We start from the raw sequence: 22048 nt of genomic DNA, 5'->3' as shown, positions 1-22048 counted from the left end.
GGTTATTGGGTAAAATCTAGGCCAAAAGTAAGCACTAACCAATTCATTGGCTATTTTGACTTTGGTTAGTTAACATTAACCCCTCATTTAATGATGACTTTAGAAAATAAGCGTTACATTGGTCAAAATATGGAGGAAGAAGTATTTCCCTAAAGATATATTGACTCTTGAACCCTGTTCTTTTAAGGTCCCGTGAAACATTCCGAACATGTTCTAAGACCTGCTATTTTGCAACCACCTCAAGCTCAAAGGTGTGAAAAAGCAAGAAAAACATTTGGACACGATACCTTGGAATCCTGCAAGATTAAAGACAAAATGAAAAATAAGGTAAGGAACCTCCAATGGCAGGACTGACACAAATTCTCCGTCTTTCATTTAGTAGATTGCTATGGGCCCTACATCCAAAGTTAGGGGCTGCCTGACTTTTGTTCTGTTGCTGAGGTCACTGCCAGGCTGGAGAAACACCCCAGACTATAGCAAAAAGCCCTCAGTAACCTTATTCAACTTGTCCTCTTAAACTGGAGAGTAGTTTCTAGGAACTAGTTTTGTGGTCTCCCCTAAGCTGAAAAACTGAGTCCCTTGGGGTAGAAACTTCTGGGGTCTTATTCCAGTGCACTGATCCCACGTGAGAATAGGGGGAGCAATGAGGTGGCCAGCTCCAGGAGTCAGAAGTCAAAAAAGGAACATGGGCTTCCAGCATCTCCAGCTGGTTGACATCCTAGTGTGGCTTTGCCAGTTGAGGTCACACCAGGTATCCATCCAGACCCACCTTCATGGATAATGGGAGCAGGGAACTACCCCCACAGAGTAGGGAATTGGGAGGGCCGGGGAAGCTTCTGAAGACAGAGAAAAGTCTCTCTGCCAGTTGTTGTGGCTGACTGAATTCCTCAGTGTGGGCCTTTCTAGGGAGATTGTCATTTTGCTCAAGCCATGCAGATATGGGTTTGGGGATATTTTGTTGCTGTGTCTTCCAGAAGCCAATAGTTGAGAGGAATGGTACCAAAATCAGTAGGTTGGAATTTGAGAGTAATGCCATCCTTCATTCATCTCCAGCTAAACTGTTGAGGGTTGGTCACGTGTTTTGTTTTGTTTTGTTTTGTTTTGTTTTCCATACTGAACATAAAGAGAGTGACACATGGAAGCTGATAATACCAGCCATTTCATCAATGCAATGAAAAAAACATCAGATGGGTAGTAATCCTACCTCTGCCACTAACTATGTTTACATTCTTGGACAAAGCACCTAATCTTCTCTATCAGTGAAGTGAGAGAGTTGAACTTGGTCAGCATTTGACAATATTTTTATAATTTCAAATCCTTTTTTTGTAAGATATGACTTCATGAGAACTATTTTGAATTTTAAAAATCATTGAATCATTTCTGCATCGTATATGGTATGAGCTTTAAGTAAACCATGTTTTAAATTTCAAACCAGGGTGCCTGGGTGGCTCATTCGGTTAACCTTCTGACTTCGGCTCAGGTCATGATCTCACGGTTTGTAAGCTCGTGCCCTGCTTTGGGTAAAAACATGAGCTCCACTTGGGCGAGCTCTGCTTCTCTCTCCCTCTCTCCTTCCCTCTCTCTCTGCCCCTCGTGGGATTCTCTCTCTCTCTCTTGCCCCTCGCTTACTTGCACCCTCTCTCTCAAAAAACTTTCAAATCAGTAGATTGTTAAAAGTTTTCATTGAAATATAATCTAATAATCATTACCATATTACATAAATTCTTACTTTTATCCATTTAAGAAATGATGCATGTTGTTTAATTTGTGTTAAAGTATATAAAAAAAGTATGATATGTTGACTAATTTCTAAATGTTATTATATTGCATATGATTTTGGAAAAGTATGCACTATAAATTATAGATTAAAATTTTTGTTACATGTTATAAATCAATATTTCTTCTTTGGCATGGCTTTTTGAAATTTTGCATTATGTATTTTATTTTTTTTATTTTTATTTTTTTGCATTGTATATTTTATAAAGTTTATTAATATTTTTCTTGTATTTTCTTCCTAAATGATAAAGAATAAGAGAAATTTTCAGGCTATTGTGTGCAAGCATTTCTTCTTGAATAAATGTATTAAGCATAATGATGCAATGTAAGAATTCTGACAAAATGTAATTTATAGATCTGGTGAAAATTATCTCTCGGTGATTTCATAGAACTATTATTTTCATGTTTCTTATTAACTTGTATATAAAATCAGAGCAATTTTCATTCATTCTGTCATTAATCAATGGTCACTTATGCACTATACATATAATATAGCATATGTACTGTTTTACATATGAGTATATTTTAAGTACATAAGAATAAAAGTACATTTTGGCTGAGAGTTAAGTCATTTGAGTGACCGAGTCACGAGGCATGCACTTTGATCTTTGCTTGCCAACAGCATGTATTCTCTTCATACATATTTCTCACCTCTCAAATTCTGTTATAAAGGGAAAAATGCTCAAAATTATTTTTATTGATTGATGTGAAATTGAAGTGGAAACAGACCCTATCTACCTTTAAAGATATGAACTCCTTGCAACATCTTTGCAAATCCCTGCTGGGGGAAGGGTGAGGTGTAGAAAACATTGGGGACATCTATCAGATAATTTATAGGGCTCCTTCTGGTTCTAAAATTGCTCATACCTGGGGGCACCTGGGTGGCTCAGTCAGTTAAGCCTCTGACTTTGACTCAGATCGCGATGTCATGGTTGCTGAGTTTGAGCCCCATATCGGGCTCTCCTGCTCTCAGTGCAGAGCCTGCTTCAGACCTTCCATCTCCCTCTCTCTCTGCTCCTCCCCCACTGGCAGGCTCACTGGCACACTCTCTCTCTTTCAAAAATAAACATTTAATAAAAAAAATTTGCTCGCTCCTTCATCTATACATTAGTCAGGCAATGTGCATATGTATATACATCAGACAAACTAGTTGATTAAGTTACCAGTCAAAAATTTCTAGATGAAGAGATGAATGGGATTCCCTCCAACGTTTGGCAGCTGTGCTGGTAAAGCTCTTAGGGTGTTTTGGGGGGTTCAACAGTCCTGAAGGATATATCTGCTAAATTAGAAATGAGAATTAACTCCATGTGGCTAAAAAGATAAAAGTAACAAAAGGAGGTGGGATTTCTGAATATGATGGCTAAGTATACAGTCTCTGGTGTCAGACCCTGGCTCTAAAATCAACCCCATTCCTGGCTGCCCAAGCCTAGCCACGTTATTTAAACTCATTGGGTCAGTTTACTCATCTGTAAACTGTAAAATGTGGATAGTAGACATACAACCTATAGAGAGATGTTGTGAGGAGTAAATGAGATAATGTATCTAAAATGCTTAGGGAAGTACTTGAACACAGTAAATTTTCAATACATTTAACCGTAACTATTGTTTCCTTGTCTGATGCTCCTTTTAAGGCAACTGAAAGGAACTTTCTGATGGATTGTCTTTCAGATTTCTGAGGGGAGCTCCTGTTTGCTAGGTGAAAAATTACCCAGCACCAGAATTTCAGTCCTGCTGACTACTAAACAGAATTGTTTAGGTGCTACATCAGTAGGGTAAGTTAATGCTGAGGACACAGAGAGGATATCCTTTTATTCTTGCTTTCTTTTACCATTATAATCATTTGTGGAAAAATAACTTTCTGATACTGCACAGATAAATTGTCAAGATTTCTGTTTGAGATTTTGTAAAGAACACAAGTTTAAAATGCTTTTCAAATAAGATAAAAAGAGAGAGGGAAACAAACCATAAGAGACTCTTAAATACAGAGAACAAACTGAGGGTTGCTGGAGGGGAGGTGGGTGGGAGGGATGGACTAAATAGGTGATGGGCATTAAGGAGGGCACTTGTTGGGATGAGCCCTGGGTGTTATATGTAAGTGATGAACCCTTAAATTCTACTCAGAGATCATTATTACACCATATGTTAACTAACTTGGATTAAATAAAATTAAATTAAAAATAAAATGCTTTTCCCAATATCTCTAATATATAAAGATTATCCTATTAATATTGGATTATTTCTACTTTTTCATTGACTTGGGTGAGAATATTTCAAAACTGTGTAGCTAAATTTTTATTTAGTTGGGAATTAATGATCTGACTGCTAGCTTAGCCTTTTCTACCTTTTCTCTGATGTTCCCCTTTTTTAAATTACTTTGAATATTAAATTATTATTCATTATTTATTGACATACATTGGATAGACAACAAAAGAAAGCAGTATAAATGTGAACAATGAAAGTATTTCCTGGTATCATCAAGCATGAAGGCAGGTTTGAGTTGAGAGGAGATTAAGACAAGCCATGGACATAAACGGACTCACATGGTTGGGGCCCGTGTGGGTCCCACAGAGCTCACCTACAGCACATACTAGGGATGCAATGTGGAGCCCGGAGTACATCAGCCTACAGATAGACAGCTGTATGTCTGAGTTTCTCATCATGCAGAACACTTTTACCATTAAAAAAAAAAAAAAGTTCCAGGATGAAAAACCCAAATTAGACAAATGCACATTCAAGTATCACTGACAAGATGCATTGGTCATGCCTTTGCTCTGGAGGTCTCTGGTGGCTAAGAGCATTGGCCACTTGTGGAGGAGGAGAGTAGAAATTAGAGACTGACAGAGGCTGTGCTGGAAAAGCAAGAAGATAAGGGCTGGGCAGCCCCTGGTTGATCACACGGCCTGAAGAGTGATGGGCATGACACGTGTTTGGACTGGTTTCAACTAGCGCTGTCACAGCTGTGAAATATTTTAAATATTATCCCTGGAAGTACCTATCTCAGTTTTCCCTTCATTTCTCAATATCTGCAGATGAGTAAGAGTTAACAGATGTTTTTGTGCTTTACATAAATCTACTAAACCATTTGACTATTTCATGTGCTAAGGTTTAACATGGCTTTATCCATATATTTTAAATAGCAAATGCTTATTTCTTTTCCTTAGATGTCAACCAAATGAAGAGAAGTATTCTTTTAAAAGCTGCAGTTCTGATTTCGTGTTTGGAGAAAACATGGTAGAAAGAGTTTTGGTAAGAATTTGGCAAAGGTGTCTATTATATAAAAAGCTGTCACTTCAAGTTTCTGGAGGCAAATTAATTAAAACAATGTTAAATTGGATCATACTTTAACTCCTGAGTTCAAAGGCACATTTTCTTTCTTTAATGGAAATGTTCTCCTGGGAAGCAAGTTCTAGTTGTTAGAATAATAGGCAGGAACCCGCAGAGGAAGGGGATTGTTTAATTATAACATTATTCCTGATGAGAAATATTAAATAGTTCTTTCACGTGTGTTAACTGAAGGTATGCATGGAAATCCCAGAATCATCTGCAATAGACAAGCTCCACTGGTAACGATATTTTAATGTAGGTTTTTGATAGCCTTTTTCATAACATGGTGCATTTAAAACTATTTATTTTTTCTTATTAACTACAACCCTCCCCTTAGAGCTTTTATAGGGAAAACATCATTATAACTTTTTTTTTTTTGCTAGCTTTAAGAGGAAAATAATAAGACTTTAACTTGCCTAGGGAAACATCCTTGTCAAGTGGAAACGCCTAACTAGTATTACTATCATCCTTATCTAATATCGAGCATCCTCCTCCAAGAGGCCATTGCTGCCCCATCCTCCACAGAGCATGTTTGTAAAGCACAGCAGGGAAGTAGACAGCAAAGTGAAGGCTGTGCACCTGGTCCATCACACCTTCATGCTGCTTTCACCCAGACCAGCGTCTTGGTTGACATAGGCCAAGGTGACCAGTTTATCTTGTGGCTACTAGTTCTATGGAGGATCCAGAGGAGGCTACAAAGGTTTTAAAACCTGTGTAAAACCTCAGAATAACAAAAGGACCAAGTCATGAGGTCAGTCTATTCTAAGTTTCTTAGGGCTTTCACAAATCAATCACTTTGAAGACCTTGTTTATGCCATACCTGCCTCAGGCCGAACCCCAATCCCAAGAGTAGTATCATAGCTTTTCAGCTTAGAGGCACCATCCTTCACTCTCAAGATGAAAGTCAACTCCACAGTTCTAGAGCTATTGACTCACCTCTTTGGATCTGAACCAGAATGGACCAACTTCTAGAGGGAAGTCCCGGGCAATACATTCAGGCACATTTCTTCCAAACCATTTATTCCCAAATTTGGCACTAGATTAGTCACAGCTTCTATAAGATGTCACAGACACAAATAAAACATTTCCCAAGCCTCACAGGATCAACTTTAACATTCAGTTCAATTCAACAAACATGTTTTGTGTTCTCATGACATCTAAAGCACTGGCATTGGTCTCAGCTTTGCTGCGTGTTAACAATCATCTGGTGAGCCACTAAAGGATTTCTTAGGGCATCTCCACAAACAGAATAGATCAGAGTCTCTGTGGGTGAGGGTAGGTGTTAGGTGACTTGAATGTACAACCAGGATTGAAAAACATCTGGGTAAGTGGTTATACAAAGCTAAGGGAGCCACTGTGCTCTAAAGGTGTTTATAATCTAAGGGGAGACAGAGAGATCCCTGAACAAATGAACTACAGTTGGGATTGTAAATTTGGTTTAGGGAGGTACTTGTGTATATTTCCTATGGGCACTTTAAATCTGGCTTGTGAAGGAAACTGTACTTCCTGTATTTTAAGTTGATAACATCTGAGGACAGCAGGAGCTATAGAGATCACTTGTATTTGTCCTCTAGTTAATCCTATAATCCTGTGGCCTTGTGATTTGGTGGTCAGAATGCCTTCCTGATTTGTTTGCTGACCATGTGCTTTTCAAGGGGGTCATTAAACTTTCTGAGCCTTAGTGTTTATTTTCTTCAAATGGAAATAATCACACCCATCTTGGGTGCCTGGGTGGCTCAGTCGGTTAAGCATCTGGCTTCGGCTCAGGTCATGATTTGCAGTGTCTGAGTTCGAGCCCCACATCAGGCTCTGGGCTGACAACTCAGAGTCTGGAGCCTGCTTTGGATTCTGTGTCTCCCTCTCTCTCTGCCCCTCTTCTGCTCACCTCTGTCTCTCTCTCTCTCTTAAAAATAACATTAAAAAATGTTTAAAAAATCACACCCAACTCTACCGATTTTAACAGAATATCTTAATGTCCAGTTAAATAATGTGGAAGAATTTTGAGTTCATAAAGGAAAAGATAGAAACCTAAATTCTGAAGTACTGTTCCAATTCTCCCTGTTCTCCAGGGGGCTCTCCAGTATCAGAAATGGCATGGCTGACTCAGTTTTTTTTCACAGGCCTTGATTATAGCACATACACAAAGCCCCATGTGTGCAGCCTTAAAAGCAATTGTTGGCCGAAATTGTCTTGGGAAAGGGGCCCCTTGGGAAAGAGGCCCTCTCTCTCTCTCTCTCTCTCTCTCTCTCTCTCTCTCTGCCCCTCCCCTGCTCATGCTCTCTCTCTCTCTCAAAGATAAATCATTTTAAAAAAGAATATACTTAAAAAAAATAAATTGTCTTGGGAGAAAAATTACAATTCTTTCTGTAAAGATGAGCTCTGAGACAGCTAGTGCGTTCTTTGGACAACTTTATTTATTTATTCATTCATTCATATGAAGTGGGTATAAAGTGAAGTGCTGGGAATACCGAAATACCTTGAAACAGAAATAAGGGACACCTGGGTGGCTCAGCTGGTTAAGCGTTCGACTTTGACTCAAGTCATGATCTCATGGTTCATGAGTTCGAGCCCCACGCAGGGCTCTCTGCCGTCAGCACAGAGCCTTGTTCAGATCCTCTGCCCCACCCCTCTCTCTGCCCCTCCCTTGCTCTTTCTCTCTCTCTGTCTCTCAAAAATAAATAAACATTAAAACAAAAAGAAAAGAAATGATAGTTACGTCTCCTTCTAGGCATCAGGTTAGTCTGGTGGGAGCATGGAACAGCTGCTACCTCCTTCTTGGCCTCTAAACCGTCTCCCTTTGTCCCTGGAACTAGATCCCACCTGAAATAAGCTGGTGGTAAGTAGATTATGCTTCCTGAGGATGAGAACCAGGGTCCTCTGATGATAGGAAGGATTTCCCCATTCAGCACACAGGGAGTCCAAAACAAAAACAGAGCAGTTGAGTTCATTTGCCCTGTTGAAGTGGAACAAAGGTATCTTTTGGCTTACTGCAGATATATGGGGATACAATTAAGTAATACATCTTTTTCCTTCACCTAGGATATTCAACATCTCACCCAATCTCAACCTGAAAATGATTCATACACCAAGGAACAACCATTCAAATCCATACTAGAATTTCCTGTCAACTCTCTAAATTCAAGTAAGAATTATTTGATTTGTAAAAAATTTGATTCAACTATTATATTTCCTGTGTTTCCATGTCATCTGTTCAATAGCTATAAAATACAAAAACAGTAATGCAACACTTTAAAACTTTTTGGCAAAGATTAAAGCATAGAAAATATTGTTGTATGATACATAAGCATTAAAATTTTTTTTTACTTAAGGATATGAGGAATCATTAAAGAGATTTATCTAAACTCAAGTAGTTTCATATTTTTGGTAACACTCATTATTATAAAAAGCTAAGGAGACATGTATATTAATGGGGACAACAAGGAACTTTTACAGTAGAGAAAATGGGGTCTTTACGTGTCTTTTCCCATTTTTTCTTACAAACAGACTCTATTAAAAATATATCCCTAATCGAATCAGCTGCTGCTTTCTCTTCTAAGCCATCACCCAAATGCTTGCTGCAGAAAATTGATGTTGTAACAGGGGAGGAAGCTGAACATAATGTGTTGAAGGTCTGTATATCACACATTGCTCTTTCTGGGAGCACTTACATACACGAAACCAAGTTTCTATCAGCAGAAGCACCTTTAAAAATAAAGGCAGAAGTATAGTTTTCATGAAGACTGAGCTGCTTAACTAAACATGCTAGACACTTCCAAAGATTAACCCAATATTTTGTTGTATTCTTATTTTTGTACGGGTAATTTTCAGGAAAATGCGTTACTGGGTTTACAACCATTCACATTAGTCTCTTAGAAAGAAGACAGCCAGGGACCCTGTCTTAAAAGAACTTCAGACCTACATTTTATACTTTACATGCCTGTGTTTATAATCAGTGCTATTATTGTGTGATTTAAAAGTTCTACTTACACTGGACATTTTTTTTAATTTTTTTTTAAATTTTTTTTTTTTAACGTTTATTATTTTTGGGACAGAGAGAGACAGAGCATGAACGGGCGAGGGGCAGAGAGAGAGGGAGACACAGAATCGGAAACAGGCTCCAGGCTCCGAGCCATCAGCCCAGAGCCCGACGCGGGGCTCGAACTCACGGAGCGCGAGATCGTGACCTGGATGAAGTCGGACGCTTAACCGACTGCGCCACCCAGGCGCCCCTACACTGGACATTTTTAAATGATAAGATGAATAGATTTCAGTTCAAGATAGAAAAATTCTGGTTTCCTTTGAAAAGTTCTTTTAAATAAGTTTTGAATTTCATATAAAGCAAGAATTTCACACACGTAGTATATAGTATCATGCATAGGATTTGAATGTTGAGTGACGTAGCCATCAGCGTAGGCACGTGAAATAAGGTAGTCATTTTCCAACAAGGAACCGATTTCCCTTTCTTTTTATCCATCTGTTATAACATTAAATTTCATTTAAAACGTGGTACATATACATATATTTGTTAAGTGGAAAAGCAAGATGCAGAAAGTATGTATGATATTCTACTGTTTATAGAAAAAATAGGGGACATGGGCACTGGCATGCATATAAACACAAATATCTCTGGAAGGATAAACAAAATATTAGCAATAGCGATCACCTGATCACAGGGGGTAGAAATCGACAGACGAAGAACAAAGGTTGGGAAGGACTTTTCAATTTGTACATCTTTTTGCTTTTCGATATTTGAACTATTCAAAAATTGTATGGTTTAAAAGTTAAATAAATTTTTTAAGCTGGTTTACAAATCATTAACCAAGGTTATTCTGGTAAAAATCAGGCAAATAAAAGTGTTGTAGCATAGAAAGAAATCATTTTAAAATAAATTTCTATATATTTGACATTTCAAAAAATTGTCCTTTAGATCAACTGCAAGCTTTTTATATTCAACAAAACAACACAGTCCTGGACTGAAAGGGGCAGAGGAGCTTTGAGGCTGAATGACACAGCAAGCAGTGACTGTGGAACATTCCAGTCGAGACTAAGTAAGGAATCATTTTGTAAAGCAACCTGCCATTTCTCAGGGTAAAATTTCCAATAGGCACACATCATTTTCTGGAGATGTGTTATAAAATAGTCAACAAATCACTGTTGAAAACAATATTGTTTCTAATGTGCTGTAGGATCTTCCTGTTTAGAGCAGGCTCTGATGTCAAACTACACAGGTTCGGTTCTGCCTCTATCACTGACTAATTGGTGACCTTGGGCAACTTAGTCTCCCCACAGCCTAGTTACATCAGCTTAAAATGGGGATAGTAGTACTCCATGACTTATTGAGCAATTGTGAGAATTCAGTGAGATAATGCACCTATGACACAGCCCAGCACACCCCTAAATTGTAATCTCGGTAATATTGAAAGCAATATGATGATATTTTTGAAGGGAAAATGGTTTTTCCTAAAAAGGATATTTGCCCTATATTTCATTCTTGGCATTCTAAGCATGTTGTGTGGGGCGAGATGAAGTCAGTTTCCAAGGAAATTAAGGTGTGTGGTTATTGAATCCTGTGTGTGTTTACTGACATCCATAGTGATGGTAGGGATCTGGAGTCACTCAGACTGAGAGGCTCTCAAAGTTTTTGGCTTCTGAAAAGACATTGTTCAGAGGCCCAAACCGAAAGTGAGCACAGGCAGAGATCTGGGCGGGGTGTGTAGGTTTACTGGCCAACATTGGCCAATCAGAGCTGTGGAAGGAACCACTGGAAGAAGTGGGATCCATGTATATGGATTTTTATTGAGTTTCAGATATCAAGCTCAAGAAACCAGTAAGGAATAGAATTCACACTGAGAGAATAGGAACCGTGTTTTCAGTTCTATAACTGGCAAACAGGTTTCTAAATAACCCAACAAAGTATTATTCCCAAGGCAGGTGCTAGTTGTTTTCTACTCTTGTTCAATGCCACTCTGGCCACTGCCTGCCAAAATTTACAATGCATGCTATTTACACTGTTGTGTAACCTGATTTTACTTTTTATATAGTATATACCATGACCACCTTTATACATCAGTAATGATCTTTCTTTAATATTCTTAATGGGTTTGTAATATCTTGAATAGCCATGTCATCATTTATTTAGCTAATTCAATTGTTTGAATGCTCAAAGTTTTTGCTTCTGTTTTCTCCATTTTGGATAAATATTTTTCAGACCACTAGGTCCTCAAAGGAATTCTAAAATTGTAATCATTGTTTATTATAGTAAGAAAATAATTCCAGCTTTTAAGCTAAAAACGGCCTTCCAACCTAATAAAGCCAATTTGAAAACCAACTTATAATCAAGCCAAATTACAACTTAATAGTGAAAATACAGTCTGAAAAACAACTAGAGGATTTACTTCACTTTCAAAAATGGCAAGTTCCCCGGGGAAGGTTAAGGAATCAACTATTCTGTAGTCTTATATATTCACCTTCCTGTTTTAGTTATGCGCAATCAAGGCAGCCTGAGGCTGATTCTCAATAGCAAACTCTGGGCTCAAATGGAGATTCAAAGAGCGAACCACAAAAATTTACGAATAACAGCTACTGATTTAGAAGACTATAACATCAAAGTGTTTTTAATTCAGGTAAGTAACAAATTTCAGTGATAGAGGATTATCCTACTATATTTATAGATCTCTGCAATTGCTAATTTTTTTTCACTGTATTATAATAACTTGCACCATTGGCCAAAAACAAAAAAACAAAAAACCAGCCATTTATTTTGGTTGTTTACAGTTTAACGTGAGACCTAAATTTTAAATGAAATTTACAGATTAACACCAAAATCTGTAGTAACCAATTGGCATGTGTCCCAAGACATTTGTATTGATATATGCTTCAAACCTTCACATTTTTTTTCCCATTGAAATTATGTCAACAATCTTACAAAGTTATCAAAGGGACCGTTGTCAAGATTGGCTCCTAGGAGTCCAGTGGAATACATAGCCCAGTGCTTACACTGAATGCTGAAACTGAGAAGGCTTTGAGATCACTGGAAAGGACCCCCTGAGAAATGGAAAAACACAGGGCTAGTAAGTTAAAACAACCAGTCCAACAGCAAATTCCAATTCTGGACATGTGTCAGTCACCAAGGTAACAGGATGGGAGCACAGCTTTAGCTCTTCCTGGCAGCAGGAATGCTTGACCTCAAATACAAAATCCAGGCACAAGAGAGAGAGAGCTGGCAGGGATCAGGCTAGAAAAAAAGGCTAGGTTTCCCACATGAGCTGAGACCCAGAAGACTGGAGAAGACTGGGTACTTACGTGACTCAGGCGGAAAGTAACAATGCAAGTAAATAAACTTCCATACGGTAATGGAAAAAAAGTTGGCAAGTGCTCAGTGATGAAAAACCAAAAGTTTTATTAACTACCAATAAGTGCACTGTTAGGTATAAGTGATACTGAGTATTAAGATGTTAGAGTAAGATAATGCCCAAACCCTGTTTACCATTTAGGGAGACAGACAATACCTGATATCCCGCCAGGCTGGATCTCCTGGTTTTGAGTGAGTAAAGCAGCCCGCTGCCACTGTCACTGAGATTGAGACTATTAGTTATGATGAGATTCTGCTGCTCAATGTCTGACCCGCACTGACCCTGTAAACTGTAGGATATTTGCTAAATAAGCCAAATTTAGTTTGCTAAATGCAAATAAAAATCACCCCAAATTCCATTCCCAGAGATGGTCACTATTAACATTTTTATCATTTCAGCATACGTGTGTGTGTACATATGTATATAATGTGCCAACTGTATGATCTTCAGGCAGGTTATATAGATTCCTTAACTTGATTTTACTCATCTGCCCAATAAAGATTATAATGATACACTTTATAAAATGGTTGGGTAGATTCGATTGCTAATACTTGATTATGAAGTACACATGCGTAACCTTTTTACTCATCAATGAAAATGAGTGTTTTCATGTCATTAAATAGTCATTAAAGGTGAAAAGAATTCTATTCTGCACCATAATTTATTCCATTAATCTTGCTTTGTTAAATACTTATGTAATTTGCTGTCTTTCACTATTATAAATTCCACAAGAAAGATGTGAGGAATTCTCTTTGTACACGTGTTAATTTTCTTGGGAAAAGGCTTGACTTGTCTTGACAAATTTCTCTTCAGAAAGACTGAACCAGTTTTCATTCTCGCCAGCATTTTCTTATGGTACTTCCTGGGAATTATAATTTTTTTAAGCATTGAGAATTTGTTATCTGAAAAATATGTCATTGTGATTTTATTTTTAACTTCTTGTTCTGAATTTCTTGAATGAATATATCTAAATGAATTTAGCCAAAGGCAATATATTGACTAATGAAAGGCATATTTAAATTTTAATATTAGAAAGTGAAGGTGGCAGAGTAGCATTTATATTTTTAATACTTTCAATATTTATTAACGTACTAAAGAAAAATGACATCTTTGCACATAATGTAAAAAATTAAATCAGTCAAGAGTCAACATTTACTCAACACCCTCTATAGATTATTTAGCACAATATGAGAAACAAAAATACTTTATTTAATTTATAGTTATTTTTTGCCCCAAAGTAATTAAGGGAACTTAAGAACATGCAAATGAAAAAAATATAATTGAAGACCCTTCTCCCAAACAGTTGGCATGTAGTTTGTTCTTGCTTTGAAAAGTTTGATAGCTTTCTGGAGGGTTAGCAAAGAGAATAATTTACCTACCTTCTCTTTGATATTGTGAAAACATACAAAAATGTAAACCACTGCCATGTTACCTTAAAAGAGCACTGACTCTGATGACAAAGGTCTGGGATTCGAGCCCAGCAGATTGCTGACTAGCTATGTAAATGCAGGCAAATCATTGTACTTTTCTGAGCCATATCTCCTCATCTGTAAAGGGATGTGGGAAGTAAGTATAAATTGAATACTTGTGCTAAGTGCTTTTGCTAATATAAATGGAATAAATGACTAATTCATAGTTTTGTTGTAAGTGTTGAATAAAAAAAGAACGTAGTAACCGTAAATGTTATACAAATGTGATTGTTACCACCATTTTTTATATTAACAGCAACTATTAAAAATAGCATAGAAAAGTACTGAAAGCAAAGACTTATGACGTGTTTAGGATACAGTATCATAAGGATGGCTCTGTGGCACAATGGACAGCGCATTGACTTCTATGATGCAATATTAGACTGCTTTAATGAGCTCTGCTTTTCCACAGAGCTGTGAGGCTTGTTGGGATGTCTAAACAAAGTGATGTAAAGGAAGTGGAGGTTTGTTATTCACCGAACCCTCTAATTTTCTATTAGAAATAGAAAAATAGTAAAAAAATAGAAAGATAGTAAAATAGCAGAGGAGGGATAGTCTTGAATTCAAGTAGAAATTTTACATCAAAAATTTCATTTCTCAGTTTAAAACGCACAAATAGGGACCTGTTATAAAATTATTCACTTTTGGACTTAATTTGTTTGGTTCAGGATGTATGGCTTTTTACCCTTTAACTTCTAGGGTTATTTATATCCTAGATTTCTGCCATATAATTCCTTCCTAAGAGTGAAAGATTAAAAATCTCTGAAACGTGGCTATTATTCAGTTATTTATATTCTTAACAACTTAATTTTCCTCATGCAGGCCAGTGCCAAAGATACAGGGTGTCTGTACGCGGCAATACATCATCGGCTCGTTGCACTTCGAAGCTTTGGTAAACAGGAAGATGTAAACCAAGCGGAAAGCCAGTCAGATACAATCCTCCAACAATTAAACTGTGAAAGCTGTGATGAGGATGAGGATGATTTCATCAAAGCAACTAAGAATAGATCAGGTAAATAATTTTTCTTTTGTTAGGTCGGAGGTATAAGAAAGAAATCTTCTACACAATCCTAATATATGAAATTGTTTTGTTGTTGTTGTTGTTGTTGTTTTTAATGGAACTGGTATGTTTAAAGTGGATGAGGGGGCATTTGGGTGGCTCAGTCAATTGGGCATCCAGCCCTCAATTTTGTCTCAGGTCATGATCCCAGGGTCATGGGATGGAGCCACGTGTCGGGTTCTGCACTGAACGTGGAGCTTGGTTGGGATTCTCTCTCTCTCTCTCTCTCTCTCTCTCTCTCTCTCTCTCTCTCCCCCCCCCCCCGCTCTCTCTGTAAAATAATAAAATAAATAATTAAAAATTTTTTATAAAAAAATAAAGCAGATGGGAATTAGAGTCCTAGCTCTTTGGATCAGAGGAGTGGATTTGAAAGTGACTGCCTTCTATGTGTGGCCTCCATCAGGATTTTACCAAAAGTCATCCTCATTTTGATGCCTGTGTGTCACTTGTGCATAAATTTAATAAAAATACCACAAAGTATTACATTCATACACTGAAACTACCTATTTATTCATATTTCTCTTCACCTGTTCTCATTGTCCTATTATTGGCTATAGTAGAACTTTATAAATACATCATAAATGTAATAAACATATTACAATGGATCCACCAGGCAAAGCTGCCTTGAAACACTGAAACTCCTATTTATCTCCTCTTTTTGGAATTTACTTTATTCTCAAGGACCTTTTTTGCATAGGCCAAAAAGTACTATTTTTTTGTCAGGATTCATGAATTGAGCAAGGTTAAAATAGAACCAGTAGTTATCAGATTTTTAGGTTTCGGTGCTTGCCCTGGTGAGTAGATTTAAAACAAAAACTTATGATTATTTTTGGAGAAAAAGATTGTCTAGGAAATAATAAGTCCTGCTTTGTTATATAAATGGAGCCAAGTATTTTCAGTAATAGTTTCATTTAGGCCTGAATTCTGTTCTACAGAGAACTGAGCGACATACCTACAAAGATAGTGTGTTAGCAAGCATTTTTCCAACTTTTATTTATTTTAAATCTTAAAGGTAACTTAATCACACATAATTTAAGAATCTATCAAAGCACATGTGTAAAACTTGAGGAAATATCTTCCTTTGCCTAATACTAAAAAATGTAATCAAAATGTACAAAATATGCAGACCAGGGGGCACCTGGCTCAGTTGGTTAAGCATGCAACTTTGGCTCAGGTCATGATCTCAAGGTTTGTGAGTTCAGGTCCTGCGTTGGACTCTGTGCTGCCAGCTCAGAACCTGGAGACTGCTTCGGAATCTGTCTCCCTCTCTCTCTGCCCCTCCCCTACTCACACTCTGTCTCTCTCAATAAGAAACATTAAAATTTTTTTTAAATATATGCAGATCAGGATTATAGATTGCTTGACTCAGTGAGCCAAAGAACTAAATGAATATGATTTTTCTTGTCACTATTAAATAGTTTCTTATTCTTCAAAATGTGTGAAATGTATAAATAAAATCATCTTTTATAATGTTTGTATTGTCAATAATAAAATAGGGTCTATTGGAAAATGAATTGGTATCTATTAGAAATGTTAACATGAAATAAGGATTAAATGGCAAAGTTCTCTCATCAATAAAAGTCACATTTATGAAGTCTATATTTTATTATATTCCATTTTAGGAAAGAGTAATATACAACTACCTTCATACAAAATGAGAAACAATGGAAATAATGGAAAATAAATGTCAACCGTATGAACCCCTCTTCCTCTGCCATTTTTCCCTTTTCACTTAGTACTTTCTCTGGGAGGTGATGCATACAAATGCTGAACTGTTACAAAAGCAATAAAAAGTCCAATTTTTTAAACTTTGTTTCCCATGAATTAAGGAAGGGTTTAGTTATCTGAAATATCATGTTTAAAATTAGCAAATTTCAGGGCACCTGGGTGGCTCAGCCGGTTAAGCGTCTGACTTTGGCTCAGGTCATGATCTCATGGCTTGTGAGTTCGAGCCCCGGATCAGGCTCTGTGCTGACGGCTCAGACCCTGGAGCCTGTTTCCGATTCTGTGTCTCCCTCTCTCTCTGACCCTCCCCTGTTCATGCTCTGTCTCTCTCTGTCTCAAAACTAAACGTTAAAAAAAATTTAAAATTTAAAATTTAAAATTAGCAAATTTCCAAATGTTACATATAAAATGTAAATTCTACATTTTGCATTTCATCACCTGTAAGCATCTTCATGCATATTCATGTTCAGTTGTGTTCAATATTAAATCTAATCTGAATGTAACATTTTCTAACATTTTAAATTTATATCACAGATCCTTCGAGGTGGACCCACAGACAGTCGGTTGCCTGTTCATGAGCACTATCTACTATAAATGTGACAACATCTACAAAAAGATTGATCACCTTACTGAAAATCCTAAATCATCTTAAGTAAATGAGAAGATCCTATTCATCCCTTGAAGAGTTTTTATAGCAAAGTTCATAAAACATAATTTGTTGCAATTAAAATTTTTCTCTTATGTAGACAAATAATTGTAAGGTTTTACATTTTGATTATTGTGGAGAAAATGAAAGAATTTAAGAAATGCATGGACTTAGGAAGTTCAAAATTTATCATTTTTGAAGAGGTAATTTAGAATAGGGTTTGATAACTAATTTGGACTATTCATCACATTGGTGGATATCATAGTTAAAATAAATTTCTGGATTTGATAAATATCTAACTAAGATATTTATTTTTTCAGTCATACACTGTCTAGTCATAAAACAAACATTTTAAAGATTTCCAGTCATGTCTTCAAAAACACTGTAACTGCATGCTAACATTTGATTAAGTCGTGTTTATTTTCTGGGAAATGTGTATTTGCATTTAACCTTTGGATTTACTAATACTATAAGATTATATATTCATGGTATGAATTTCTTTAAATTTACTATTGTTCTTGGACCTGTATCCATTGTACCTTGTATATGGTTGATTCCAGGTCAGCATCCAATAGTTGTTGAAGGGATGAACAAAATACATTACCTATGTAACAAAATAGTAAGTATACAAAAGTAAAATATGTTAACTCGTTCTTTGCTTTATGTAATTAAATTGTCATTAATATTTTATGGGTGTAGCTGTATAGAGCCTGTTTTTTTTATACATACACATAGCCAAATAAATCTTTTCTTTTTAAAAAAATGTTTATTTATTGGGGCACCTCAGTGGCTCAGTGGGTTAAACATCTGACTCTTGATCCCGGCTCGTGATCTCATAGTTTATGAGTTCAAGCTCCACGTCGACCTCTCTGCTGTCAGTGCAGAGCCTACTTCAGAATCTTTGCCCCCTCTCTCAGTCCCCTCCCCCCTCAAAAACAAATAAACAAATGTTTATCTAATAATAAAATTTGTTTTAATTAATTAATTGAGAGAGAGAGAGTGCATGAATGGAGAAGGGGCACAGAGAGGGAAAGAGAGAATCCCAATCAGGCTCTGCACTCTCAGCACAGAGCCCGACGCAGGGCTCAAACTCATGAACTGGGAGCTCCTGACCTGAGCCAAAATCAAGAGTCTGATGCTCAACTGACTGAGCCACCCAGGCGCCCCCAAATGATACCATAATAATGGTAGACTGTAATAATTTTAACAATCGTGCAACAGAGTTTTGATGCTCCTCTTTTGAGATTTGTCTCAGAGATACTTCATGAGTTACACACAAAAAAGTAGTCTCAGTGCTCGTAGCCATACTTCATTTTTTAATCAAGTTTGATCACCCCATGACTTCAAAATGACTTTTGATCATCACTCTTAAATAGTCCCTTGTTAGAGGCATCTTACTCTTCTCGGTCTGCCATAACAAAATACCGCAGACTGTGCAGCTTAAACAACAGACATTTCTTTCTCATAGTTCTAGAGTCCGAGAAGTCGAAGATTAAAGGGCCAAGAAAATAGGTTTCATTCTGAGGCCTCTGCTCTTGGTTGTAGGCTACTCACCGGATCTCTTTGTGGGACACAGGCAGAGAGACAGTAAGCTCTCTAGGGTCTCTTCCTATACACCAATACCATTACGCCAGGGCCCTTCCCTCATAAACTTGTCTAACTGTAATTATCCCCCAAGGCCCCATCTCCAAATTCCATCACATTGGGTGTTAGGGCTTCAACACAGACATTTAGGGGGAGAACATAAACATTCAGTCCATAACTAGGGAATAAGATTTACAGTTCCAAAATGATTTCTGAAAAGTTTTTGAACAATGACGACATCTATCTGGAATAATGGGTCTAACTTCACTAAACGCTACTTTGAAGAACAATATTCATTTGAATGTAGACATGTGAATACACAATTTTTCAAAGTTACGTTATTTTGTTACAATACCTTTTACAGTAATAAAAGCAATTATATATAGATACATATAGATATACTAAAACCTGAGCTAATGCCTGAAAATTTTAGTTTGGCATGTGAAAGTTGAGTTAACTCTTTTCGACCATAATATGGTTACAATGTAAATTGTTCAGAGTTTTGTTCCTTCCCTATAACTAAGTATAACTTAGTGAAAAAGTGAGCTACTAAGAGAAGCCCATTCATTTTTCTAGTGACTGTGGAAGAAATACAGCATCCTTTACTTCTAAATTAAGCAATGATTCAGGAAATGGAAAAGAAAAAGTTAATGTGAGAGAATGATAGAGGAAAGGTAGAGAGAAGGTTAAAAAAAATAAAAGAATAGCTCTAGCATGAAAGAATAAAAAGAAAGGAAAAACAAATTTTAAAGTTGGTTGCGTTTTTTCAATCCCAAAAAGTGCCTCTGATGCAGAACATAGTCAGTGAAAATTTTCTTTAGAAGCTAACATAAACAGGAAGACATTTGGAGAAGAAATTAAAGAACTGGTTCTCTTTTCCTATAAGATCTTAGCCAATAGGGGAACGTTGTGATTGCACTAAATTGTTAAAGTGAAGCAGGGAACAGCGATCTTTATCCTCCTAACATGTTCATTCTTGCCCTCACTTTAAGGTGGAGATAGAGCAATGTTTTCTCAATGCCTCAAACATTTTAATGTAATTTGAATTCATTCTTTCCTTCTGTGATTTTCCTTGAACTTCTCTGCAAATACCAAGCAAAAAACAAAATTAGATTACTTCAATTACTTGTCTATATATTAATGCCAGTGCAACAGAATGAAAAATAGTATTAGAATGTCAGGAAGGCAGAGAAAGAGTGAAAATTTCTGGATTAAGACATAGTTACTCACAGCAGAAACATGGTATTTAGCTTGTGACTTTCAAATCATTTTCTGTCCACTGTACTATTCCTTCTTACAATCTTTATGCAAATATTTAGTAATATTTTGGATAATAGTAGAAACATCTTATAGTTTCTGTTTGTCCTGTTTCTTCATCTAACCTCCTTTTTGGCTTTTCTACATACTTTGACCTCTCTTTAACATGAAGAGATCATCATACAATGATAATTTTCATAAGTTATTAGGTGATCTCAAAGCACACATCTTCTTAGATTTTAATAGATGCTGCTTTTATTAAAATTTTATTAAATATTTCCCAAATATATTAGATATATATTTAACATTATATTTAATTATATATCATATATATATATATATATATATAATAAACTTAACAGTCTTCTCTTTCAACAGGACTTTAGACTTTACCAAGTTATTCAGCTTAATTTATGGCCCGTCAAAATGTTCTCTCTTTAAACTATTATTTTACATCCATTACTGCCAAAGCCAGGAACCCTTTGACCCCAGGGACTAATAACCTATGCAAGTCTTAGAGTATGTGGATGCCGTTAAAGAAAAGGGGCGGGGGTGTATATCTTTCATAGAGTCAGAATGTGCATGAAGTGAGTTGGAGGGGGATCTAGGGATTGGGAAGGATGCATTTTAAGCTTTGTAAATCCTCAAATTGTGAATGTCACAATGATATAGAACTTTTCCCATAAAATGTTGAAAACAAGTAAACTTCTTGAGATGTGTTTACCAGGTGGTTGGGTAAGCTTACTCTAGAAAAGTACACCAGCACTGCCAGACCTGGGGTTTGAGTTTGAAACTCAGTAACATTACAGATTATTTTAGTAGTTTGAGGGTACTGAAACTCATATTAAATTCATGAATGCAAGCACTTTTGCTTGTTTTGCAATGAATAGATCATACCCACAGTACTGCATGATTTTTGACATCAGACTTGGAGTGGACAAACTGGAATACATGAACACATTTAAAGTTTCTAAGATGATATTTAGAAACTGTGGCATTGGAGAAGTTACTGAAATAACTGGGAATGTTTAGCCTTATAAAGCCTTGATGTAATAGCTTTCAAATAATTTAGAAGATTGGCAAAATTTCTTAATCTCTGCCAACCTAGTGGATATGAAAGACTATTTCAGTGAAATTACCTTAATTTGTATTTTGGTTGAGTATATTTCAGATATTTATTCTCTGCTTGTTTCTTCTAAGAAATTCCTGTTCATAAATAATATTTGCAAAGCTAAGCATGTCATTTTCCCCTTTTAGTGGCTTCTTAGCATATACAGGATAAAAGCCAAGTTCCTAAGCATGGATATAACATCTTCCATGTTTTTCCCCCATCTGCCTTTTTTTTTTTAACTTGTTTTATTTTTTATTTTTTAAATTTACATCCAAATTAGTTAGCATATAGTGCAACAATGATTTCAGGAGTAGATTCCTTAATGCCCCTTACCCATTTAGCCCATCCCCCCTCCCACAACCCCTCCAGTAACCCTCTGTTGTCCATATTTATAAGTCTCTTCTCATAATGAGGTTTTGTCCACCTCATTATGAGCTTTTGTCCACCTCCCTGTTTTAATTATTTTTTTCCTTTCCTTTATGTTCATCTGTTTTGTCTCTTAAAGTCCTCATATGAGTGAAGTCATATGATTTTTGTCTTTCTCTGACTAATTTCACTTAGCATAATACCCTCCAGTTCCATCCACGTAGTTGCAAATGGCAAGGTTTCATTCTTTTTGATTGCCGAGTAATACTCCATTGTGTATATATACCACATCTTCTTTATCCATTCATTCATCTATGGACATTGGGCTCTTTCCATACTTTGGCTATTGTTGATAGTGCTGCTATAAACACCCCCATC

At 36.5% G+C, this 22048-nt stretch overlaps 1 protein-coding gene across 4 annotated transcripts in view; it reads left to right on the top strand.

Moving 5' to 3' along the window:
* RANBP3L (RAN binding protein 3 like) overlaps positions 1-18042 on the top strand; it is a 289116-nt gene extending 271074 nt beyond the window's left edge. For all 4 annotated transcript variants that reach the window (XM_040495465.1, XM_040495469.1, XM_040495456.1 and 1 more), the window contains 9 exons: positions 188-327; positions 3445-3548; positions 4938-5022; positions 8140-8242; positions 8605-8729; positions 10028-10148; positions 11581-11723; positions 14744-14933; positions 17241-18042. In XM_040495465.1, the coding sequence (XP_040351399.1) occupies positions 188-327; positions 3445-3548; positions 4938-5022; positions 8140-8242; positions 8605-8729; positions 10028-10148; positions 11581-11723; positions 14744-14933; positions 17241-17284 (1055 nt within the window). In that variant the 3' untranslated portion in view covers positions 17285-18042. The remainder of the gene's footprint in view (positions 1-187; positions 328-3444; positions 3549-4937; positions 5023-8139; positions 8243-8604; positions 8730-10027; positions 10149-11580; positions 11724-14743; positions 14934-17240) is intronic.
* The last annotated feature ends 4006 nt before the right edge of the window (positions 18043-22048 follow it).

Source organism: Herpailurus yagouaroundi, unplaced genomic scaffold, assembly GCF_014898765.1.
Source record: "Herpailurus yagouaroundi ecotype Mexico unplaced genomic scaffold, PumYag 29, whole genome shotgun sequence".
Lineage (NCBI taxonomy): Eukaryota > Metazoa > Chordata > Mammalia > Carnivora > Felidae > Herpailurus > Herpailurus yagouaroundi.
The sequence above is the reverse complement of the archived record's forward strand: the minus strand, read 5'-3'. Positions and strand labels throughout refer to the sequence as shown.